At 30.9% G+C, this 23,510-nt stretch overlaps 3 protein-coding genes and 2 long non-coding RNA genes across 9 annotated transcripts; 3 read left to right on the top strand and 2 right to left on the bottom strand.

Moving 5' to 3' along the window:
- Window positions 1–232: 232 nt before the first annotated feature.
- Window positions 233–14,903, top strand: LOC129907470 (receptor expression-enhancing protein 5). Of its 3 annotated transcripts, XM_055983723.1 has the most exons (5): window positions 233–380; window positions 463–615; window positions 11,644–11,876; window positions 14,283–14,382; window positions 14,443–14,903. In XM_055983723.1, the coding sequence occupies exons 2-5, from the start codon at window positions 483–485 to the stop codon at window positions 14,514–14,516; spliced, it is 540 nt and encodes a 179-aa protein (XP_055839698.1). In that variant the 5' UTR covers window positions 233–380; window positions 463–482; the 3' UTR covers window positions 14,517–14,903. The 3 variants fall into 3 exon arrangements, with proteins under 3 accessions (XP_055839698.1, XP_055839699.1, XP_055839700.1); XM_055983724.1 differs by lacking the exons at window positions 233–380; window positions 463–615 and adding an exon at window positions 1,039–1,206; XM_055983725.1 differs by lacking the exons at window positions 233–380; window positions 463–615 and adding an exon at window positions 11,444–11,548.
- LOC129907471 (probable 28S ribosomal protein S16, mitochondrial) lies at window positions 14,777–15,598 on the bottom strand. The gene is made up of 2 exons (XM_055983726.1): window positions 15,370–15,598; window positions 14,777–15,300 (listed from the first exon to the last, which is right to left on the bottom strand). Exons 1-2 carry the CDS (start codon window positions 15,484–15,486, stop codon window positions 15,022–15,024), a joined length of 396 nt encoding a protein of 131 aa, XP_055839701.1. The 5' UTR covers window positions 15,487–15,598; the 3' UTR covers window positions 14,777–15,021.
- An 890-nt stretch (window positions 15,599–16,488) lies between these two features.
- Window positions 16,489–17,666, top strand: LOC129907469 (uncharacterized). The gene is made up of 3 exons (XR_008771040.1): window positions 16,489–16,818; window positions 16,873–17,155; window positions 17,211–17,666. It is a non-coding gene; the product is annotated as an uncharacterized LOC129907469 (long non-coding RNA).
- Window positions 17,667–18,358: 692 nt separating this feature from the next.
- On the bottom strand, window positions 18,359–19,955 carry LOC129907468 (uncharacterized). Its single transcript, XR_008771039.1, has 4 exons — window positions 19,727–19,955; window positions 19,570–19,640; window positions 18,925–19,518; window positions 18,359–18,866 (listed from the first exon to the last, which is right to left on the bottom strand). It is a non-coding gene; the product is annotated as an uncharacterized LOC129907468 (long non-coding RNA).
- Window positions 19,956–21,182: 1,227 nt separating this feature from the next.
- LOC129907467 (uncharacterized) lies at window positions 21,183–23,510 on the top strand. Of its 3 annotated transcripts, none has more exons than XM_055983722.1 (5): window positions 21,183–21,345; window positions 21,433–21,834; window positions 21,889–21,979; window positions 22,032–22,216; window positions 23,069–23,510. In XM_055983722.1, the coding sequence occupies exons 2-5, from the start codon at window positions 21,808–21,810 to the stop codon at window positions 23,081–23,083; spliced, it is 318 nt and encodes a 105-aa protein (XP_055839697.1). In that variant the 5' UTR covers window positions 21,183–21,345; window positions 21,433–21,807; the 3' UTR covers window positions 23,084–23,510. The 3 variants fall into 3 exon arrangements, 2 of the variants coding, with proteins under 2 accessions (XP_055839697.1, XP_055839696.1); XM_055983721.1 differs by having other exon boundaries at window positions 21,183–21,350; XR_008771038.1 differs by having other exon boundaries at window positions 21,184–21,350; window positions 21,908–21,979; window positions 23,069–23,505.

Here is a 23,510-nt window from a genome sequence, read left to right as displayed (position 1 = left end):
AAGGGGCCCCCAAATATTAAAGGGGCCCCAAAATTTAGTCTTACCCCGGGGCCCCGGTGACTCAACGCACGCCACTGCATAAGAGCCCGTGTTATTTTATTTTGCTGCAGGGAAAAAAACTGCACGTCTATTTTGACCTTTACAAATACTCAATAAGCCAAACTAAATTCAGTCTAGTCTAAACAGAGTCTTAACAATAAAATTAAAAACAAAAATCAAGTCTACCTGGCAGTGCTCTACCCAATCGCATCTACCTTCACATCATACCAAAGTGACATTTCACAAATCAAAAAAAAATTTTTGAGGCGCCCATTTATTTTTAATATATTCTTTTGCTGTGGCTGTCAACCTCATCAATTTCGGTCACCCCCCAAAAATAGGTAAATTTCACATTTTATTTAACCTATTACCTATTTCATTTTGTGCCCAGTAACGACTCCAGACATATAAAAATTTTCCTAGATCTATTAAAATAACACAAAATGGCATCTGCACAAGTTGATAAAATTAAGAATACAATTGAGAAAAGCTTGAAGGACAACACAAAACCCTGGACACAAGCATTTGGATTTTTGGAAGAAAAATCTAATGTTCCCCGGCTGTATATATTTTTCGGTGAGTAATCATCTTTGTATAATTGGTTTTGAATAAAATGGTTCGTGTGGTTTTTTTTTCATCCCCCTGATAGAAGAATAAATTTTTAAAAAAATCCATAAAACTTGTAATGTCAAAGGTTTAAATTGGGAACTATTTTACTAATATTGCCGCCCTTATGAACTTTTTTTGTTGAAGCTTATTTTACCTTTGTTGCGATTGATTTTAATTTTTTTTTATTTCTCTGCATCGGGCTAAAAAAGACAAAAGATAAAATTCCTTATCTATGGTCTTTAGGCAAACTCTAGTAGACACAATAATGATTATAAGCTGCGTATATTTTTATTTACACATATGCACGAAGCTTATATTCACTTTGTACTGTGCTGTATTTTTTTATTAATTCCCCAAAACAAGAATACAGTCACAATTTTGACTCAGGTGACACGTCAATTAGTTAATTATTTTATCAGAGCCAGTTGACTGCGAATAAAAATTCCAAATTTTATTTGATTTTTCCGGCTTTTATTATGGCAAAACCATCTCGCAACGCAGCAAGACAACAGACTTCTGACGAAATTGGATTTGAAGTTTTATCGAAATTATTTAAAGGTAATGAGAACAATTTAGAATTTAGAATTGATGTTTCATTAAATGCGATAAGATTGTTTAATAAATCACTTAAAAGATCAGTAAATGATAATTGACAAGCCTCTTTGTTCGGTTTGTTGTCTACGTTGCAGCAATTTGTTATAGAAATATCGCAGATTTTTTTAGATAGAATCTTGTGAATTTATTTTTTTGTTTTGTTAAGATCAAATTGTGGTTGCCGTATTCTATAAGCTCTAATACCAAATCGTACTTCTAGGCTATTGATTATGTAGAAAAAAAACAGGTTAATAAAGAACTTGACGTTCAAGGGTTTTTATTGAGGGAATCGTTCAATGGATTATAAAAGAAGATAAAACCGCGGAGTGCTATTAAATGAGAGGGTGGAAACTGAAGATAGAGGTGCAAAAGACCCTTTTTTGGTTTTTTCAATATATTTCGTAAACAAAGCAAAGTTTTGAGATATTGCACTTAACACATTTTGTAGAGAATTAAATTTCCTATAACAATAATGTTTTTTAAAAATTGATAAAAAAAAAAATTTCCTTACCAAAACAGTCAAAACAAACAAAAAAAATCAAAAAATTTCGATTTTTATGAGTTTTTTTTACTTTTTTGGTTGTGTCTCTTATTTGGGATGATTTAGGCATTAACATTGCTCTAATAAAAGATAGACGATTAAATTTTCTTTAAAATGCTGGTTTTATCAAATTGTGTCATTGAAAATTAACCGAAGTATGGCCATTTGAACCTATCTTTTTTTTCGCAGATTCAGTTTTTCTCAAGTAAAAAAGAAACATTTGAGGGGAAAGTATGATAACTTAGCAATTGATAGCGTTTTTTTGTAGAAGGGCTAAATACAATCATTTTTTACTATGGGAAGGGGTGTCTATCTTCCTCCGTTTAGGCGGGAGGGGTAATTTTCTAAAAAAAATACTTAAAATCAAAAAATTTTATTAAAAAACAACGACTTACAGTTATGAACAATACTTTTTTCGAAAGCCAAAATTATACACTTAATTTTTAAGTTAGGTTTTTTCAATTAATTGTTTGCAAAATAAATGAGTGAGCCTGGTAAAGAAAGTAGTTTTTCTATTTTTCAATTTTCTAGAAGAAGGCATACCTACGAACATAATGATTTTCAGTGTTTAATAAGAAATCAATTGAGGTTGTTTACTTTATCGATAAACTTCGTATTGAAATCCACAGTCTTTACTAAAATAGTAATCAACGTGTTTTTTAAACTTTTTTTTCTAAAATTTTGACTTGGAAATCCTTTATTTCGAAATAGTCTTTTTAAATAAATTCATTTTAAAATTTAAATTAAGTATATAATTTTAGCTTTCAAAAAAAGTATCGTCATAACTTAAGTGTTGCCGTTGTTTTTTAATAAATTTTTTGATTTTTTTAGAAAATTGCCTCTCCCGCCTAAACGGGGGGAGGTAGACACCCTCTCCCATAGTAAATAAAATGCACGACTGGGGCCGCACGTACTTGCTCTTGCAGTTCAAAGCACTTTTATGTTAGCTTACTTGTAGATTATAAGAGCTGCCTCTATATAATTTTTTAAGAAATTTGGTTGATGTAGGGGAAGAGCCGGCATGGAGGCCAAATGTTAGTTAAGAAAAAATTTTTTTTTTATTTGACTTGACTTTTTTGAGAAAAACTAAAAACGCAGTTTTACTGCAATTACTTTGAATATTAAGTATGCAAAATTTAATCAAAATCATAAGAGCCATTTTTGAGAAAATTGCAATAACTCCATAATGATGTACGGGAAGAGCCGACATCCGCAATTTAAAAAAAATGTAAAGACCATATTTCCACTATCCGTATTTTTCGAGGAAAACTAAAAACGCAGTTATGTTAAAACTATGTATAGCATTACGTGTTTTAAATTTAATAAAAATCGTTAGAGCCGTTTTCGAGAAAATTGAAATACCTCGAAAAGTTTGTATGGGAGGTATACGTTCTAGGTGAGATATTAAAAAACAAAAAAAAACCAACCTTGGAAATTATGAAAAAACTATCTGTACCAAATTTCACGAAAATCTGTCGAGCCGTTTAGGCTGCAGCTACTTGTACAGATGGACGCACGGACGCACAGACCGACGGACGTCATGACGAAACCCACTTTTTTGGACTTCTCGACTATCGTAATGTTAGTTTTGATTAAAACCTCGAAATTTTTTTTTGACACGAAACCAATACTTGCCCTATAGTAGAGCAAGTAAAAATGATTGTATTTAACACTTCTAGAGAAAACCGCTATTTATTCTTGGTTGCTAAGTTATCGTACTTTCCCCTAAAATGTTTCTTTTTTACTTAAGAAAAACTGAATCTGCGAAAAAAAAAAGATAGGTTCAAATGGCCATACTTCGGTTAATTTTCAATGAAAAAAATTAATAAAACCAGCATTTTAAAGAAAATTTAATCTTCTATCTTTTATTAAAGCAATGTTAATGCCTATCTCAGCCCAAATAAGAGACACAACCAAAAACGTAAAAAAACTCAAAAAAATTAAAAAAACGTTGAAAAAACTTTAAATATTTCTTGAATATCGCACCAGAAAAAAATATATCCATTGCACTAGTAAATATCATTATATTAGTAAACTTCTGATCTAGGTATTTGCTGATATATTTAATTTTGATAAAAAGTTAAAAAAATAAAGTTTAAAAGGTGGTTTCTTATTGTAACCACCAGAAAACAAAGGGTTAAAAAACATTATTGTTATAGGAAATTTAATTCTCTACAAAATGTGTCAAGTGCAATATCTCAAAATTTTGTTTGTTTACGAGATATGTTGAAAAAAACCAAAAAGGGGGCTTTTGCACCCCTATCTTCAGTTTCCACCCTCTCATTTAATAGTACTCCGTGGTTTTATCTTCTTTTATAACCCATTGAACGATTACTGCATTAAAAACCCGTGAACGTCTTACTTCCTTTCTGAAAGACATAATCATAATCAATAGCGCTACAGAGTTCTGAGATCTCATGAAATATTTTTTTTTTTTATAAAACGAAGCAATGTTACTGTGAATTCTTGTTCTGATTATTGAGACTTTTAAAATAAACATGATCGCCATTTAATACTAGTTCAAAAATTAATGGATGCGTCTTATTGTATAAATTACTTTTTAGAAATTTGCATTATTTTGACCGCAAAAAATAATTCTCAAGATATAATGGGGCGCAAGTCAAGTATTGGTTTATGATGAGAAACTTAATACAACTTACTAAATGTAAGGCTATAGTTGTAGCTGTACCTTGAATACATTGTAATAAAGATGAAGCTTATAAAATCGATTACCTCGAAGAAGTCGTCTAATTTGTCTAATACCAATATGGATTAGATGTGGTCTACAAAAGTATAGGATGACATGTAAACCAAATAAGATTGCAAAGTTGACTAAAAGCCCTGTTTTCTTGTTTATTGCGTATATCATATATATTAATTAAGTGCGTTAGATTCGGTGTCGATTGGTTGCTGATGTAGATCAAATGAATAACACAGGCCTTGACCTATAGTACCGAATTCTTGTGCATTGAGATTCATCTGAACACTTCTTAACCCTTTGCTTCCTAGTGGTTTCAGCATGAAACCACCTATTATTTATTTTGTATCTTTTGTTGCAATAATAAAAATTTGAAAATTAAGGCATGAGCTATTGCATTATGAGTACTTCTACCAACAAAAAATTTAATTTCTGTATAAAAATTAATTCTAGTTAAAAAAAAATGCAGGATTTGTAAGGGTTTTCTCAATTTTTCAAGTAGCCTACAGAGCTACAAAATTAAATAACGGTAACACTGAAAGAGATTTATTATAATGGTTCTTCAATCTAGGGAAATGTATCTAATCAGAATATTTGCTTTTCCAATCTAAATACTAGTTTAATAAGATTTGTTGGTAAAACACATTGGTTTTTACGTGCATTTTGATCTTTTAGTATTCCTTATACAATATTATTATAGGTACAATCATTATTTTTTCGTTTTAGTGTATAATTAAAAAATATCAACATTTTTTCTCAAGATTTTTGTAATTTTTTCGTGAAAAAAAGTTATTCCGGGAACAAAGGGTTAAATCACTTTAACGACATTTTTAACATGATTGAGCCATGTTTTGGAACAAGTTGGCTCTCAGAGTCATATTTGGAAACAAATAAGTCTGCTTTTGTGCGATGGTTAAAAAGTTATGATTCATCTTCGAATTCTTATTTTAAATTTCTTCTTTGTAGTTTTTTAAAAATGGTAGTACTGGAATTACAAAAAAATGTTTTTAAAGGTCGAACTTTCTAGTTCTTAGATAAGAAAATTTCAAGCAACATGTTCCTTATGAATACCAAAAAAAAAATTCGTATAGTCCATTGAAATGTTACAAAAATTTGACCGAACCTTGCATTTTGGGTAGGAAAATTGATCTCCTAACTAAACGGTAGGGAATGGACCCTCCTATACCTCATGATTTTTTTCTTGTTTCAACCCAACCTACATATCCTTCTGAATCAGCCTGTATTGAAGTAAAAAAATAAAATGAATATATAAAAGTACGAAAATAAATTGTTACCTTTTTTTGTAAAACCATTGCAGCAGCATTATATAAACGAAATCTGCAAAATGAGCACATCAAATTGTTGGAAATTAAATGATCTTTGAAAACTGTCATGAGTATTTTTTCAATAAAAGTTGTAGAAAAAAAGCTATGGCCCTTCAAAGATTTTTTTCTTGAAAATGTACATCTATTTTCAAGTATAACTTTCGTATTTTCAATTTCACAGAAAAAAGTACCTTAATCAAAATTGTAGAGAAATAAATTATCTACAAAATCGCTTCAGACATATTTTTTGTGGGACTTACCGTTCGCAAGATATCGATTAAAAACAGCTTACACCCCTTTTTCCAAGATGGCGGCCAAATGGGGGGCTTTCAACCCCGAAAACTAGATTGTATACTCACATTAACCTCCCCTACACATCAAAATAAAAAAATCTTGTCCTACCCAAAATGCAAGGTTATTGTAACATTTCAATGGACTAGTAGTTTTTCGGTTTTTTTTTGCATACGAACTTGAAAAAAAAATTACCACTTAATCACTATGGATCGGATATCTTGTTAATGAATTTGACTTCAAATGACAAAAATGCAAAATCGACGGTTAAACTGCAAAACCTCGTAAGTCGTTTTTGGTTCTTTGTTTAGACATCGAAAAAACACCTCTTAAAACAATTTAAAAAAATGAAGGAAATTAAAAAAAAAACGTTTATTTAATAATTCAAATCAACTAGGTATTTTGTATTTCTTTAATTTTTTTAAATTGTTTTAAGATATTTTTTTTCGATTTCTAAACAAAGAGCCAAAAACGACTTAAAAGGTTATGAAGTTTAACCGTCGAAATGTTGTTTTTTTTCTGTTTTTTTTTTTTATGCGTTTTTATTGATAAAAATATTCGATTTTATGGGAAAAAAAGAAAAAATTAAAAAAAAAAAATTTTCAATCACTCTTATACATAAATCCAAATATTTGTATCAATAAAAATGCATACAAAAATTGAAAAAAAAAATGTTTGCATTTTGTTAATATCTATGATCATTTAAAGTCAAAATCATTTGCCCTTAATAATAGACCTGAATTTAGCAAAACTCAATTTTAACAAAAAAATTAATGGTAATAAAACATAGTTTTTTTTTTAATTTGGAAGTGAGATGTACATAATGTTCTATTTTTCGCTAAATTCGGGTATATTTCTAAGGGCCATTATCTTTTAATATTTTGCAAAAATTCAATCCAATAAAACAAACAAAAAACAGCTCGAGCATACGTGTATACGTGGCCGTATGACTAACATTTTACTTATTACCTATGTATGTAGGATGAAGGTATTTATTAAAGCCTATTGTGTCAACATTTTTTTGTTTATATTAAAGTTATTAAAGAAAACTGTATTGTTAGCACAACGGTAAGCAAGAATTTCAAATCTCAAGTAATACATATTACACACACAGTCCAGAGGTTTCAAACTTAAACGATAGAATGATGATAACCTGATTCAAAACAAAGATTCATTGTTAATTCAAATAGGCAAATATTTGCTCATTAAAATCAAAGATTCAATAATAAAATAAGAACAAACTATAAAAATCGATTCTTTAACAAAGAATGCTATCGCCTCTTTAATATTCTAATCCAAAAGCTTACAGTTTTCATATTATTTTCGAAATTTAAAAATACAAATTGATTGTAAATTTTTTTTTAACTAAACCGAACGTTTGAAAACTTTTTTGCATGTCTGTAAACCTTGATTATTTTTAATGATATATCTCATTATTTGAACACTAAGTATACACGTATATAGCAATAAGTCAAACTTAATTATATAAATTAAGTTTCAGAGGCATACCAAACAAATAGCAATGTTTCTTTTAGCAGACATTCAACTGTTGTGCTTAGATCAATATCTTCATAGAGTTTTATTTGATAAAAAAAAAGTAAAGCAAACAAACTGAAAACCAGTTTTATAAGTTGTAATTTTTAATTTTAATTTAATTGGTTTTGGTAGTTAACTGTGTTTTGTAGGAATGTATAAATATGCGTTGTGTAAGTCTTAAAGCAACTCTTCATTATAAAGAAACCTTAAAGCAATTTCACAACTTAAATATGTATTGAAAAAAAAACATTTGTTGGATTTATATTATAATAATTTATTAATGTGTGTCTCAGGATGAATTCATTCCTTGGTTCCCTGTTTCTCTATTGTTATTTATTTCCACTTCTAGAGTGTCTTTGGGTAAGTCTTAAAGCAACTCCCCATTATTAAGAAACTTTAAAGCGATTTCAAAACTTAAATATTAAAAAAAAAAAACATTTGTTGGATTTATATTCGAAATAATAATATATTAATAAATACCGATTAATGAAGTCATCAAAAAGAAAATTCTTTCAAAAAGATGCTTGTATAAGGTTGAATTCATTCCTTGATTCTCTACTGTTATTTATTTCATCCACTTCTATATTATTTAAAAAAATATAATGACGTCGGCCTTATTAAATTACCAACAGGGCAAATGATGCAATATGTTTTAATTTCTTGTCTACATGAAATCGTAAATGTGAATAGTGTTCAAATTGTTCCAGACACTTTTAAAGTATTTCGGATAAATGAAAGAAAAAGAAAAATTTGCTGATGTACTAGCAAGAGTTTACCGATCCTTCCAGGAAAGAAGCTCGAGTTTTTCGCTCCTGAAGGTTCATGCTCAAACCATGACGCAACAATCCAAGAATTGTTCCCGCTGGGAAAGTGTTAGCGTATTCACATCAGAATTAAAACGTAGCTTTACTGATAATCAGGCAGCTATTAAAGCAATTTTGTTGACCATGATATCCTCTCAATTGGTTCAGCCAAGAGCGGAATTCTCAAAATCACTCTTATCTGGATTCCAGATCACAGTTGTTTTGAAGACAACGAAAAGGGGATTGACCTGGCCAGAAAAGCATCGATCCTTTATGATTAATTGAAAAAAGTAAACATTTCCATAAGATCCATGAAGGGCAATATCTATCTTGTCGAATTACTTCACAAAAGCAAATTATAGGTGGAACAGTTTGACTAATTGTGCTAGGAAAATTTGGCCCATCTACATTCACTGCGGTTCACTTGAATAAAGGCACACATTTTAGAAAAGAAAAAAGCGATTGGAGCTTTGGTAAGGTAACTTACCCGATTCTAGGTTTTGGTATTTCAAAAAGCAATTTATAAAAAACAATATTGCAAAAACAAAAAGCCAAAACAGTAACCGTGTGGCTACAAGTTGCGTTTTTTCGCAATTCTTCACAAAACACAGTGATTCACTAGAATAAAGGCAGGCTATCAAATCGAGTAAAAATGATGAAAAACGGTGGATCAAACTGGTTTTAGTATAGAAAAATGAAGCGTTGATATTATTTGTGCATTTTAACCAAGTTGTTATTATTAACCACGAAAAAGGAGAAAATCGAAGTTTGCTCTAGAAGTGCATTTTCACAGTGCACCATCACGGACTAAAGTGGAGAAATTACTTAAAATGCTTGGTAACATCTTAAAAAGTAAGAAATTATAGTTTTCTATAACATTTACATTCGATGAGTATGAAGGCTAGTCCAGTGAACTTTCGTCTTGATGCAATATGCAACAGTTTTATTTCTTTTGCGATTTGATTTCGGGCATTTACCTTATGGAATGCTCATGACGTTTGTTTACCCATAGTGTTAACCATAATGAAAGCTTCTACTGTTATTTTTTTGTCAAAGTTTGCGATTATTTTCGAACAATGTAACAAAAAGTTAATTGTTGCATACTATAAAAAAGTATTGTTTCCTATTACACTTTTAAGCGACCTTTGTTGGTGATGCAAAAAATGTACCTCCTTTCGTAATCGAAGAAATAGGACTAATACCGTTCTGGAACATTTTAGATGATTTGTTTTTCATCCAAAAACAACTCACCACCCCATTTTTGTTTTCTTCAAATGCAACCGTAAATAATGAACTTTTTATTTGACCATAATAGTGGTCTTATCCTGCATTTTGAGGCTTTTTAAATATTGTACACATTTATAACTTCCGTGAAGGTACAAACCATCACACTAACATCAAATAAACACCACTTTTTGTTTGATTTTAGCGCCAACGTTTATGGAACGTACATCTAGTTTTTGAATTATTTTTCCTTGGCTCTTTGTCTAGGTTCCCCATGCTTTACTTTTACATTAAATCACTAGTTTACGTTAATTTCAAAATATTCTCATACAAATTTAGCGTATTTACCAACACCATTCACGACTGTGCATAGTAGAAGTGCAATTTTAATGCGAATGATTTGCTCTCCAAACACAGAAAAGACAAGCAGGATGTATGCACAGGACATTGTCGAAAAGGAGAATATGCGGCAAAGCTGGGTTAGGTATACCACACAATAATTTCTGTCGTTGTTGTTGAAATAGAGATGGCATCCCATGTCGAGGAAAAGATCTTTATATGGAGAGCAAATTATTCAGTGAGTAAAAACTCAGAATCAAAGACTTGATCTCATGCTCAATGGAAATATAGAACAGCCTGCAGGCACTTAGGTTGCTCTATTAACAATGCTAGTTCTATGAGGTATCAAGCTTTCAATTTATGGAGTGCGACAAGTTTAGGCGGACTAAACATTTTTTTACATTAATTTAACCGTATGAAGTCATAAACCTTTGTTATTAATATAATTAATCAATAATTAAAATAAAAGTTTTATGAGTTTTGGTATCAAAACAATGCTCTTGCAACCACCATTTTTACCTACTATGATGTTTTACACATTATTTGAACAGTGCTGCCTTAATTCTTTTATTCCTAGTTTATCAAAAAAGTAGTTTTCTGAGTTAAAAAAAAAAAAAAATTAGACACTCCTTTCAAACATATTATATTTTTGTGGAATGGAGTTGCTTTGCCACATGTTAAAAATTATTTTACCGCTAGTAGGAATTTGCATGCCATTTTTCAACAATTTTAAATAAGCGATAATCTGTCTCTTGTTAATAATTTTGCCGTTGAAAATATTAATTTCATATTTATTATACGTATTTGAAAAACAAAATTAAATAAATAATAAAAGATGACATCAAATATTCAGTTACAGAGCCCGTCACTTGCATGCAAATATTTATTATACATTATTAAAGTGACAACAATCTACACTCACCGGACTACATGTTTACAAAAAAAAATTGATTTTGTTTATTTACGTCTGTTACATTCCGCTGTGCATTTAACGATGCGTGTAACGCCGAAGCCAACTAGGCACTCCATATTCCCATCTAATCGGCAATAATCAGCAACAATTTAGCCATTTCAATAAAAATAATTTTAAAAAATATGAATTTAAAGTCTTTGGCGGGCTAAAACCAAAGCCCTTTCTAAAAATAGTCCAATCTATTTTATATGCTTTCTCTCTTTTGCATCTCTGTGCTCTTCAATTTTACTTTATTGTATTTTTTTTTGTTTCTATAGAATCTGTTGGACATTCATTGTATTGTATGAAATGCATATTTGCATTATTTGACAACAGCTAGAGAACATTTATAGAAATAGCATAGGCTCGCAGGAATTTTTTTTTTATTTTTCGCGTTTTGTATGATGTCCCTTTTCATCGCCAGAATAATGCGTACATAGATTTTTGAAAATAGCTGCGTTATAAACTAGCTACATTGGCCTTAATTGTGAAAAAGAAAGTTTAATTTAAAATTAATAAATAATAAAATGTTTGAAAAACTAACAAATAAACTTGTTGAATTATTAACTAGTGAAAATGGTTGGCTATTTCAAATAGGTGAGATTACAGGAAAACTACTTTTTTTATTTCAGATTATGTCTGTCTTATTCATTATTTATATATTTCTTTTTTTTTTTCAATATTTTTTACAGGTGTTGCTGGACTTTGTGCTTTATACTTGATCTTTGGATATGGTGCACAACTTTTGTGCAATATCATTGGAGTTGTTTACCCTGCATACATCTCAATTCATGCCATTGAGTCGAGTACAAAAATCGATGATACCAAATGGCTAACGTATTGGGTAACATATGGCATTTTGTCAATTATTGAATATTTCTCCGTGATTCTGACATCAGTTATTCCTCTATATTGGCTTTTGAAGGTGAGACATATTTATATTTGTATTATTTTTTTTTTGTTGCGATTTAAATTTGATTTTATTGATTCTATAGCACTAAGTTTACAAATCTTTTATTGCTTTTTTTATAGTAAGTCATACTCGTTTATATGTTCAAAATTCAAAAAGAAAAGCAATTGTATTATTTTTAATTAAAAAATATGTATGTTAGATGTTTTTAGAAATTAAACAACATTTTGAAGTTATTTTTCGGATAAACCTTACTAAAATTGTTAAAATTATTCCTCACCACGAGACTCACTGTGTCCTAATCATTCCCCAAACAAAGTCCCCATACATGTTAGATAGGATTCATATCTAGGCTTATAGTAGGACATGTCATCATGTCGACTTCCACTTTTTACAAGTACTCGGAAAAGCACCTGGTGACGTTTGATTTATCATTATTCTATATGCGCAAGAAGTTTTCCCTCAATAAACGCTGTGAGTGAATCCATTTATGTTCCTCCAGATTGTTCCTGATGTGTGGCTAGAGTTGAACGATTCTCCCACGATGTATAACTCTAGATTTCTGCCCACGGATCATACCCAGGCTTTTTTCCGGCTAGACAACTGTTACCAAAGATTATCACTCGCCACGCTCTTTTACGTCTATTTGGTGAACAACTCGAAACCAGGGCTAGTAGAGTAGGATATCGATCGGTCTCAACTCTAGCTACTACATCAGCAAAAATCTGGAGGAATATATGGTTTTATTCGCACCGTTTATTGAGGAAAATTTCTTACAAATATAGAATATTGCTACATCAACCGTCGTTGTCGCCAGTTGCCTTCTCGAGTATGTGCTTCCAAAAAGTGGAAATCGACATGAAGCCCATTGCAATTATGCAAAAAGTTGTTTGGAATATTCAAACTTTTTAAAAAGTTTTTTTTAATAAATTTAAAAATAAAAAACTCTTATAGTAATAGAAAATCAAGGTTTAAAGTTATAAAAACATCTTCTAAAATGGTTTTGACCTTACGAAATATGCCATTTTATTTTGGGTATAACAAAAAATTTTTAGAATTTTTTTTTAAATATTTTTTTTTAAACAAAGTTGTAATAAAATTCATTCATCCGATTTCAAATAATTAATTTTTCAAAATAAGATTTCGAACTTTTTTTTTTAAATCCAAAAATAATGTTTTTCAAAATTTTTCTAAATTTTAACATTTGAAGCCCAATTTATTCACTCTGCATTATATTTAGAATCTGTCAAATCGCATACAAACTTTGAAATGTCCCTTTTTAAATGGCAATTTTAAATTAAATGCAGTGTAAATAAATTGGGGCTAAAACGTTTTTGTTCATTGAAATCAGTAGTGTCGCTTGAGAGAAAGTCAGACAACAAGAAAACGCTTCTATGGCAAGTATTGTAAATGACGGTCCAAAATATATTTATTTTATTTCGAAAGTACGACCTCACAAGCAACATTAAATGAATTTTTTTAAATCAAAATCGTTGGAGCCGTTTTTGAGAAAAACAGCCTTTTTCATTTTGGTTAAAAACTCTTAACTACGCAATTTAAAGCAAATCGCTTTAAGGCCGGTTTGTTCACACTCGATTATCTTTTAATCAAGGGTTTTTCTAGGGAATAATCCTTAATTAAAAGATAGTAGACTCTGAACAAACTGGCCCTAGTGGCTTAGGCCATTGTATATTATATTTCTATAGTATATGAAGATGAATATAGTATAAGTGTATGTCACCTCTTTTTTGAGGTGGCGCTCATTTTATATTTATTTCATACAAACCAAAGAAATGGAGAAGGGAATTTAATTTACTATAAAGTTTGTTACAGAGAATAGCTGCGTTACTTTGGGAACATTTAGGGCCATATTATTCACTAGTTTAAAAAATACATCTGGATGTAAAATTGTCAATTGTCAAAAATAAATCCAAATCCAAAATAGTTATCCCGATTTTAACTAGGAAAATAGTTAAAAAATAGTTCAAAATGATTTTTTTTTTCTCTTTGTGGTAGTGAATATTATGGATTTGGATTTATTTTTCACATTTCAATTTCTTTACATCCAGATGTATTTTTTTAACTTGTGAATAATATGGCCGTTACCTACTGCTTAGTACTTAAAGTTACTTTGAACAACTTTTTCAATTGAGCAAAAGTAGTTCAAAGTATTTATAAGTACTAAGCAAAAGTAAAAATGTTTCCTAAGGAACGCAGCTAATATCTAACATATCTTAATAAATTTGTGATCAGTACTCTCAATACAGAATTGAATTTATCGAAAATGAGCTTCGTGGGTTACAAATATAAATTTTTAAAATCTACAAACCAACAATGGTCATTTTTATTTTTTTAAATTTATTCTTGAAACAAAAAGATAAAACATTTTTTTCAAATCTTATGGTTTTTTTTTTATTTCAGTGCATTTTCCTAGTCTGGTGTATGTTGCCAATCGAAAGTAATGGCTCAAACATCATCTACCATCGCGTGATTCGTCCATATTTTCTCAAGCATCATCAAGGTTAGTATGCCAGCCATAATATAAAACGTTTAAATATTTCATGACTTTTTTTCATTACAGCCGCTGACAAGTTAATGGACGACATGATGGACAAAGCGAAGAAATCCATAGAAAGTGTCTACAAAAATGAATAAACAAAAAATGTGTGCATCAAATTTTATACAGAAAAAAACTAAAGAAAGAGAATCTATATTTTAATACAAAATATAGTATTTTGGTATAATGCTTTTTTGTCTCGACGTTTTCATCTCTTCACCGGTTTCTTGATGCTTTTTATCTTTATGTCACATCACACATAGATATTGTTTTAAATTTATCTAATATTTAGCGGGTACCTAGTTTATTTTTGAATTTATTTTTTTTGTAAATTTAAGTCAGGCATTTTCTTTAAACATTTTCTTGTTTATCCATTATTTGATTTGAAATCAAATAACTTTAATAACGATTTTCTCTTAAAATAACTTGCCTTTTATTCAAAATTGTAATCAAATGAAAAAATAAAATAAATATTTAAAATAAAATCATTTCAATAAGATTGAAAAAGCCCATCACAAAAACAGTGTTTTTTTTTATTAAATTTTATTTTGTTTTTTTTTTTTTATTAATGAATCTATTTAACAATAAAAAAAAATCAATATTCTATTCGTCGTTCTTTTTACCCTCCACCTCGCTTTTAGCTTCTTGCTCATCAATTCTTTGTCTATTCCTCCATGCAGTCATGTAGGTTTTTGGGTGAATTGGCGTAAATCCAGCAATGCCTAGGAGTTCAGCAGCTGGTTTTGATAAATGTGCACCATTACCTAACCAATGACGAATTCTTTCGAAATTGAATGAAACAAGACGTTCGCCGTGTTCGTTGATTAGAGGATCATATGAGCCAACTTGTTCTATGACCGGTTGATGTTGATCCTTCCTTCGCTAAAGTAAAAAGAATAGTTTTTATTAAGAATTGGAAAATTTATATTTGAATGGAGACTTTTCACATACCTCCATAACAACAATGTGATAGAAAGGTCTGTTGGTGCATCCCCAGCGTACACATCTTATAATTTTGGCAGATTTTTTATAAAAACGACCAATGCCACTTGCCGGTGATAGTGACATGATTTCTATTTATTATTTTATTAAAAAATGTAATTTTTTTTTAATGAAATGGAAAAAATATTGACAAATCGACTCGTGCGGGTGTCAATTTTTTTTTTCTTTTTTTTTGACATTTGTGATGTAAGGATGTGTCTGTAGAGTATGTTTTTTTGTGTACCCTGGAACGAATTTTTTTTAGTACTAATTTTTATACCAATCGTTTTGATTTAATGCCGTGCTCACACGTTATTAGGTGTGTTTTTTTATTACCACCGGTTTTAACTGGACAACAAAAACGCAGTCGGGGCTAAGCAATTTACATGTTAAATGCAACAACACTTTAGCCCCTTGGGCTTAGTTGATTAGCCCGGAGAATTCTCTGGGCTTAACTTTTTCAACAGATTTAAATCTGTGCTACCAAATTAACTTGTTCGTAAATTGTTTAGAATTTGTTTAAAAACATCAAAACTGATGTTTGGAATGACAATTATTATTTTAAATATTTATTTAATAGTAAGTTAAACTTTTTTTTTTTCAAAAACACACAAGAAAACCCAAAAGCGAAAAATATGACAACTTTATATTTTTTTTGTCAGCTGATTTCGGAACATTTAGTATGCAGTGCTGCCAATTTTTCTCGCTAAGCCCTGAGGCGTTTTTTTAACCAGTTAAGCCCGGTGGTAATAAAAAACACACCTATTGTTTTCCAAATTTAAAATTTGTCTGTAACGGCTCGCGTACACCAAATCCGTCATCGGCCGAATTATAGTCGGGCGTTGTCGGTCGAACTCGGCCGATAGAACCAAGCACATAGAAAGAAAAGAGAGTGCGTACACCACTGAAAGTGACATCATCCGTTGACGTACGTTGACGCCCGATAATAACCGATCAACCGGCATAATCCGAACTTGTTTGGATTTTTCGTCCGTTGTCGAGTTGATTTATACATAGATATTAGGTGTGTTTTTTTGTTTATCTATATAGATTTTGTGCAAAAAAACGACATCGAGATTTTTGAAATGCGTGTAAAAGTTTGGCAGCACCGAACAAACTTTATTAGCTGTCTGTCAAAAAGTTTGCTTTTGCTTTTTTATTTAAAAAATTAAAAGTTAATAAAACAATAAAAAGCTCTAATAAAAATGAGAGAAAAAACAAACAAAAAAAATCGAATTGTTCCTGTTTTACCTATGATACCCAAGGAGATGACGAAGAGAGATCGCTGCCACACATCGACCACGGTTTCCATTCCAAACTACCACCAGGAATTGTACCACATAGTTTGTCCACTGGAAGGAAGGTGCATCAGCCATGACACCACTTGAACACAAAAAAAAACCTGAAGAGAAAAATAGAGTAAGTGAATTTTTTCTCTCTTCTCTTTACATCAATTAACATTTGTGCTTTCAGAACGGAAGAACAAAAACAGATGATCATCTTGTCGGAGGATTTTTAAAGGTTTGTTTTACGCGCTGGACGTGTCATCGAAAGGGCTCTATTTGAGAATGTCGACATTTACACAGACTACATATTGGAGGTGGTGATAATGAAGAGTCAAACGATGAGAGGACACAGGTTGCCATTGAATTGAGCTTTCTACGAAGACCGATGGTCTAAAAATCGATGCATCACTGCAATGGATTGGTCAACACATTTTCCTAAACTGGTTGTTGCTTCATATCCAAATAATGAGGTTTGCAATTGTATTTTTTCTACGATTCTATCTTAAACCCACTTACTTTTTTAAGGAGAGTCCCAATGAACAAGATAGTATTGTAATGGCCTGGAACACAAAATATAAAAAACAAACACCCGAAGATGAATTCCATTGTCAGAGTGCCGTTATGTCAACATGCTTTGCTAAATTCAATCAGAATATTATACTCGGTGGAACGTATTCCGGTCAGATTGTATTATGGGATAATCGAGTGTAAAAGCGCACACCCATCCAGAGGACAATTCTAAGTGCAACTTCACATACGCATCCAGTGTACTGTTTGCAAATGGTTGGCACACAGAATGCAGACAATATCGATCTCATCCGATGGCCGCAAGATACACTGAAATTGCAGCAACGGCAATCACTTGCATGTCCTTTCCATCTAATGAGATTTACAATCTGGTTATGGGTAGTGAAGATGGCAGTGTTTATTATTGTAAAAGTTTCTTGTGATTTTACATTTGCTTATAAATAAATTGTTGTTTCTACTCAAGGTTATCGACATGGAATACGGTCGGGTGTGTCTGAAGTCTATGAGAAGCATTTGGGTCCTATGACGGGAATATCAACTCATCCAAATCAATCTACACCAGATTTTGGTGATTCGTTACTTACATCGTCCATTGATTGGACAATTAAGTTATGGAGTCTTAGGTGAAATTTAATATCTACTCTAACGACCAATGTGTATAACATTTTTTGTATTTATTTGTAGAACACTTAACCATTATTTTCATTTGAAGATAATTCACCCCGACTTGTTCGCTTCTGTCGACGGCAGTGGTCGCCTTGATTTATGGAATTTTAATCAGGATACCGAAGTGCCCTCAGCATCTGTGATTGTTTTTGTGATTGTATGATAATGAAAATAAGAAAAAAAATATTTATATTTAAATTAGTAACTACTTATAAAAAAAAAATGTTAAATAAATATATAGTTACCTTGAATTTTGTCAAAAGCTGAGTATTTATTTCTTTGATTACCTATGTTGTTTATTTCTAAAAATTAATACAAAGTTATGTGTTGAATTTTTTATGGAAACATTTTGTAAGTCCGATGTAAAAGAACAGTTCTGAGATTATGCAGTGAGGCGCGAACAAATTTGTATTTAATTTTCATATCGGATTGGAAACTGGTTAGATAAATCTTAATGAAAAAAAGCAAACCGGATTACGTTTTAAATTTGAAATTTTGGTTTATTGAACTTGCTATTTACAATTGACTTAAAATAACTTATTTCTAAGACACATTTAAAATTTAATGGCACAAAGAGGTCTAACGTTAAATAATGGTTTGGGTTGGAAAATGTATTTTCCGTCGGCTTTTTTGGTCGTTTTAAAATACATTTTCCAACCCAAACTATTAAATACAAATTGGTCAACAAAATAAAAGTTATAAAATATAAAAAATATAATACATGGATAAACTTAATTTAAAAAGTCTGCTGTCTAGGTTGTCCTCGAGGTGCTCAGACCCGGATTTCAATTGTAGGGTTGGTTGTGTTGGGAATCCATTTGTATTGCTTTAATTCCTCCCGCTGCATAACTGTTTAGGAGGGGAAAGTAATTGCGAAGAAGATTCATGCAGATATCATTTTCTCGGGATCTCGATTAGGGCTTTAAACCCATTTCTAGAAGACATCTCCTACAGAAACAGGACGACATCAGTGCAGGCAGAGTACATCTGAAGAAGGAATAAGGAATATATCGAACCAAAAAAGGAGAATCAATAAAAATATTACCTGCAACCAATTGGGAAGCTAAATGATGCTTTGAAACAATTACCATTTTCAAGATGCCATTGTTTCCACACTTCACTTTACATGCACATGTCGTACAAGTTTGTAGGCAGTGAAGCGATCATCTTCTTAAATGGCTTTTCATCAACAGGTCTTGATTCTGATTCCATTTATATAAAGTAAGGGCGATTTTAGGGAGCTGAAGGATTTGGGTGTTGAATGAGCTGCATAATGCAATGTTAGGATTGTCTTGCTTGTTGCTGTGTGCTGTTTGGGATGAAAAGTATATCCTGGGGGAATATTTTTCGGAAGGTATGTTTGTATTTGCTTTTCTTCGCAGCGCACATACATGACGTGTATCATTTTTAAAATGTATGAGATTGTTTTTGTGGTGGGCATTCTAATGAGGCAATTGACTAACATCAAGAGCTTTGTTAACATTTATCCATGTTTATCGTCAAAGAATAGACGTTTTCGCAAACGATCGGGCATTCCAAGAGCATTTTACATTACATTTTGGCTGTGAGGGTTGAAGGTATCGACACGATTAAGACACAAGGGCACAGTACACAGAATTCTTCTTTTGTGAAATAATTCCTAGAAAAAAAGATAAATATGCTAGCTCATTGTAAGAATAAATTGATTTACTTTCCATCTCCTTTTCAGGTTTTTTTCTTTAATTTTGCGGAAGATATCGCACTCTTGCAAAAACGCGAATCCTAAAATTATTAAATTAAATTAAAAAAAACAAAGTTTATGGTACAATTTTCATCTTTTTCCAAAAAATATGCTTATATGTACTTACATTGATTTGTGTTGTTTGTTATTCTTAATTGAATTCAATTTTAAATATTAAATTTTTTTGTCATATATCTGTCAACTGCAGCTGTCGCTTAATGGAATCTGACATTTAATAAGTGTTATGTACATTGGCAGCACTGTTTTCTATCGAGAGAAAGTAAAATCTGGATAATTATCTGGATTTTTCAAAAATCTATACAGATAAAGTTTTTGTTGTAATTAACACGTAAATTGTTTTGATTTCAAATATCTCGATGTCGTTTTTTTGCACAAAATCTATATAGATAAACAAAAAAACACACCTATTGCTAAAAGCCTTTTCTTTGCAAAAATTGGCGGTATGAATTTTCAAAAATATAAATTTCTTCAAAATATTCCATTGAAAACAATTATTATATACACTTCAAGTTTCACAAAGTCAGAATACAGACCGGCAGCGACGTCCTAGACCGGAAGCAGTGTATGCAGACGATCGTCCGAGAAAGTAGTCCGAGTAGTTCCGACCCGATGTCGGCCGATAATTCGGTTTTAGTGTACGCGAACGGTAAAGCCTTAACTACATTGGCTCAAAAAGTGAAAAAGTGCAAAAGTGAAAATTTTCAAACACATTTTTGTATAGTATTTCGGCTTGAAAAATTTTTTTTCTCTCTACCGGAATTTTGTTGTAAAAAAGAGTTTAAAAATTGATTTTTGGACAAAAAAATAAGCTTTTTCTGCATAATTTGTTTTAATTTTTAGCCCGAAAAACCACCGCCGTATAGTTAGCAGCGAGTTTTCACGATTTTTAAAAATTTTGATGCAAATAATTAGGTGAGAATTAGGTGAAATTTGGTCAACGAATTTTAGAATTTGGTGAATCCTAGTTTAAAAGTTATTAACAATTTAAGGTTTGGCGTATAGTTAGCAAACGATAGTAACAAAAATAGGGTTTTTTGGTATCAATCGATCGGAAATCGCTTTGTGAAATTTGGTTAATCAATTTTAGAATTTGGTGAATCATAGTTTAATAAATAATTAACAAAATGTGAAAAAAATGACAGTTCTATAAACAATTACAATTTTCACACATATTTAACGTTACGCGACGTAATGTTATGTAACGTAGTAAAATCTGTCATACACGTACACAAAACCAACACACATGAAACAAAATCTGTCCCAAACAACGTCAAAATGTTTGACAGCCCATAATTTATTTCACATTTTTTCCCGCGTTTCTTTCTATTTAAACAAACAAAAAAAAGAAAAGTTCTCGACAAACTTTTATGTACATCCTAAATATACCCTACCCATATCCCGGTCTGTAATTTTCTAAAAATATTTTTTGTTGATTATTTATTGTCCTTTTATGGGAAGTGCTAAAACCTACGGAACTTATCCATCGTTGGTTGTGTTAAATGCATTAAGGTGCTTCAGAAAAAAAGAGTCCAATAGACTTATGTTTGCAAGCCGCCACCATCAGTTTTTCTTTTTCTTTATAAACAAATCTTAAGCATTTTCTTAAGGGAAAAACAAAAAAGGAAGAAGATTTTAAATGATGGCCAACAGAATCATTCAATTATACATATGTGCAAGCTATCCTAGACTTTATGCTGCAAAGGATGAGTGTAGTATTGCGACAAGGTTTAGTACGTCTTATGCTGATTGCAACATATATACTCTTGGTACAGATTCCAAGAATCTTAAGTAACAAATAACATTTTATTATAGTGAGCGTATCAAGAAGATCCCAGGCTAAAGGAGATTAATATGAAAGTGCAACGAATCGAAAAATCAACAACGTGCTTAGTCTTAACACTAATCAAGCAATTTGATGATCAAAATACACTCCGTCAGATGCTCTACATCGCTGACAATGTACCTAATTTCCATATGTTGTTCAAGATGCGCCCCTCTGATCTGATTTATAAAATCTAGTAGCCACATTCAAAGAATGTCAAACCTGCTGAAAATGCAGACGGTATTCTTGAAGACCATGAGGAAAATCCACATGTTTTCTTTAAACGTTTACCCAAGGTTATTGGCGACATTTGGAAACGTATAACGTCAGTGTGGGCGTGTATACTGAAACAGTATTTGAAAGATATGTACGCCCTACAGGCTAAGAAGACGGTAAAATATAAAATAACACAAACATTTTACAAAAAATTGTTACGACGAAAACAGTGCCCAATTTCAATTGCAGAAATTAAGGAATTGGTCATAAAATCAAGTGATGTCTGTTTAAATCCAGAAGATGAGAAAGATTTATTTATATGTATGTACATATGTTCTTTATGATAAATGTAAAAGAATTTATTCTCTTTCAGTTTTTCAGTTTAAACAACTTATAAATAAGTTTGATCCAGATGATGCATATCTGCTCTTGATAAAGAAAAAAAATAAACATGATCAAGCTGGTGAGAGTAGTATAGGAGCAAGAGCGGGCAGTGCGACAACGCCACATGTAAATAGTGTTAATCATACGATGGTTTCAAGACCATCCCAAAGCAAGGTTAGTCAAAGAATGTTGTCTTTGTGATTTGCTTTCACAAGTTATTTTTTTTATCGATAGAATGCAACAAAAAATTCTTTCCTATAATCTTTCCTCTTTTCTATTCCTTCTGACTTGTGCCGTGCAGCATGCATTTAAAAGTTATAAAGGTCCTACAAGCATATAGTCAAAATTATTATTGTTAATGCTCCTGGAGTCAGGTGCTTCTATTAATAAAGTACCTACAAAAATTTAATATTATTTTCAAATGCAAAGTTTTCAACATTTTAATTCTTATATTTGACAAAAATGTTTGTCAGATCTATGCTTAAACTAATCAAAATTGCACCTCCTTGCTAGCATTACACGGCCAGTAAAACCCAGATTGGTGAAAACAGTCAAATAATTATGTTCTTTGTTCTGACAATTTTGTTACATATGTATTATGTTTCTCTTGAAACTGTTGCATGTCTAATGCAAAATTCTGCCAATTACTTGTGTATATGTATGTCTGTCTTCAAATGGGTAGGATTTTGCTATCGGGTTTCAACTACCTTTTTTGTGATCTACAAGTTTCATCAGACAGAATCGGATAACAATGTTTTCTTGTGTGAATATTATTTTTTTTTTGTTTATATGGAATCTTGCAATCTATTTTAAAGTATAGCACTACCACAAAATTTGTTAACCAAAATGTAGGCTTACATGTACGATGTACCTACCTAAACCCAAATATACAATTATTGTCTTTGGAATCGATATCTTAAGATATAAAAAATAGTAAACAAAAACAATACCGTCCCATTGTAGCACTTTGCTTTTATTTACCCCTAAAAAATGTTATAATTGTTTTAATACAATTTTTTTTTTCAGAGAATCGTTGGATAGTAGCAGTGGAAAAATTGCACCCAGCATAGGCTTTGGAACGCCAACATTACAGAACAAATGAATCAGAAACAACTATTGGAAAATTGACCCAATGAATAATAATAATAATAATTAGTTTTTAACAAGTCTTGTTATTTAATTAAAGAATTTCGCGGAAAATTGATGAACAAAAAACAATTTTGAAGAACATAGGTACCTTTTGTTTTGATCTGGATTTGTTTTTATGTCAAAACTGTTCTTACTTTGGTTCGATATATAAATATATTGATCAATATATAAATGTTCAATAAATCAATAGTACCTATAATAGTATCTGGTTAGTAATGAAAATGACTTTTTTTAAGTTTTGAGAATCACTTTGAAAATTAACACCACACAAACTAACAAGTTATTCTTTAGAAATCTCGAATAAACATTATTATTTAAT

Source organism: Episyrphus balteatus, chromosome 1 (genome assembly GCF_945859705.1).
Source record: "Episyrphus balteatus chromosome 1, idEpiBalt1.1, whole genome shotgun sequence".
Taxonomy (NCBI): domain Eukaryota; kingdom Metazoa; phylum Arthropoda; class Insecta; order Diptera; family Syrphidae; genus Episyrphus; species Episyrphus balteatus.
This window is presented reverse-complemented; position numbering and strand designations above follow the sequence as displayed.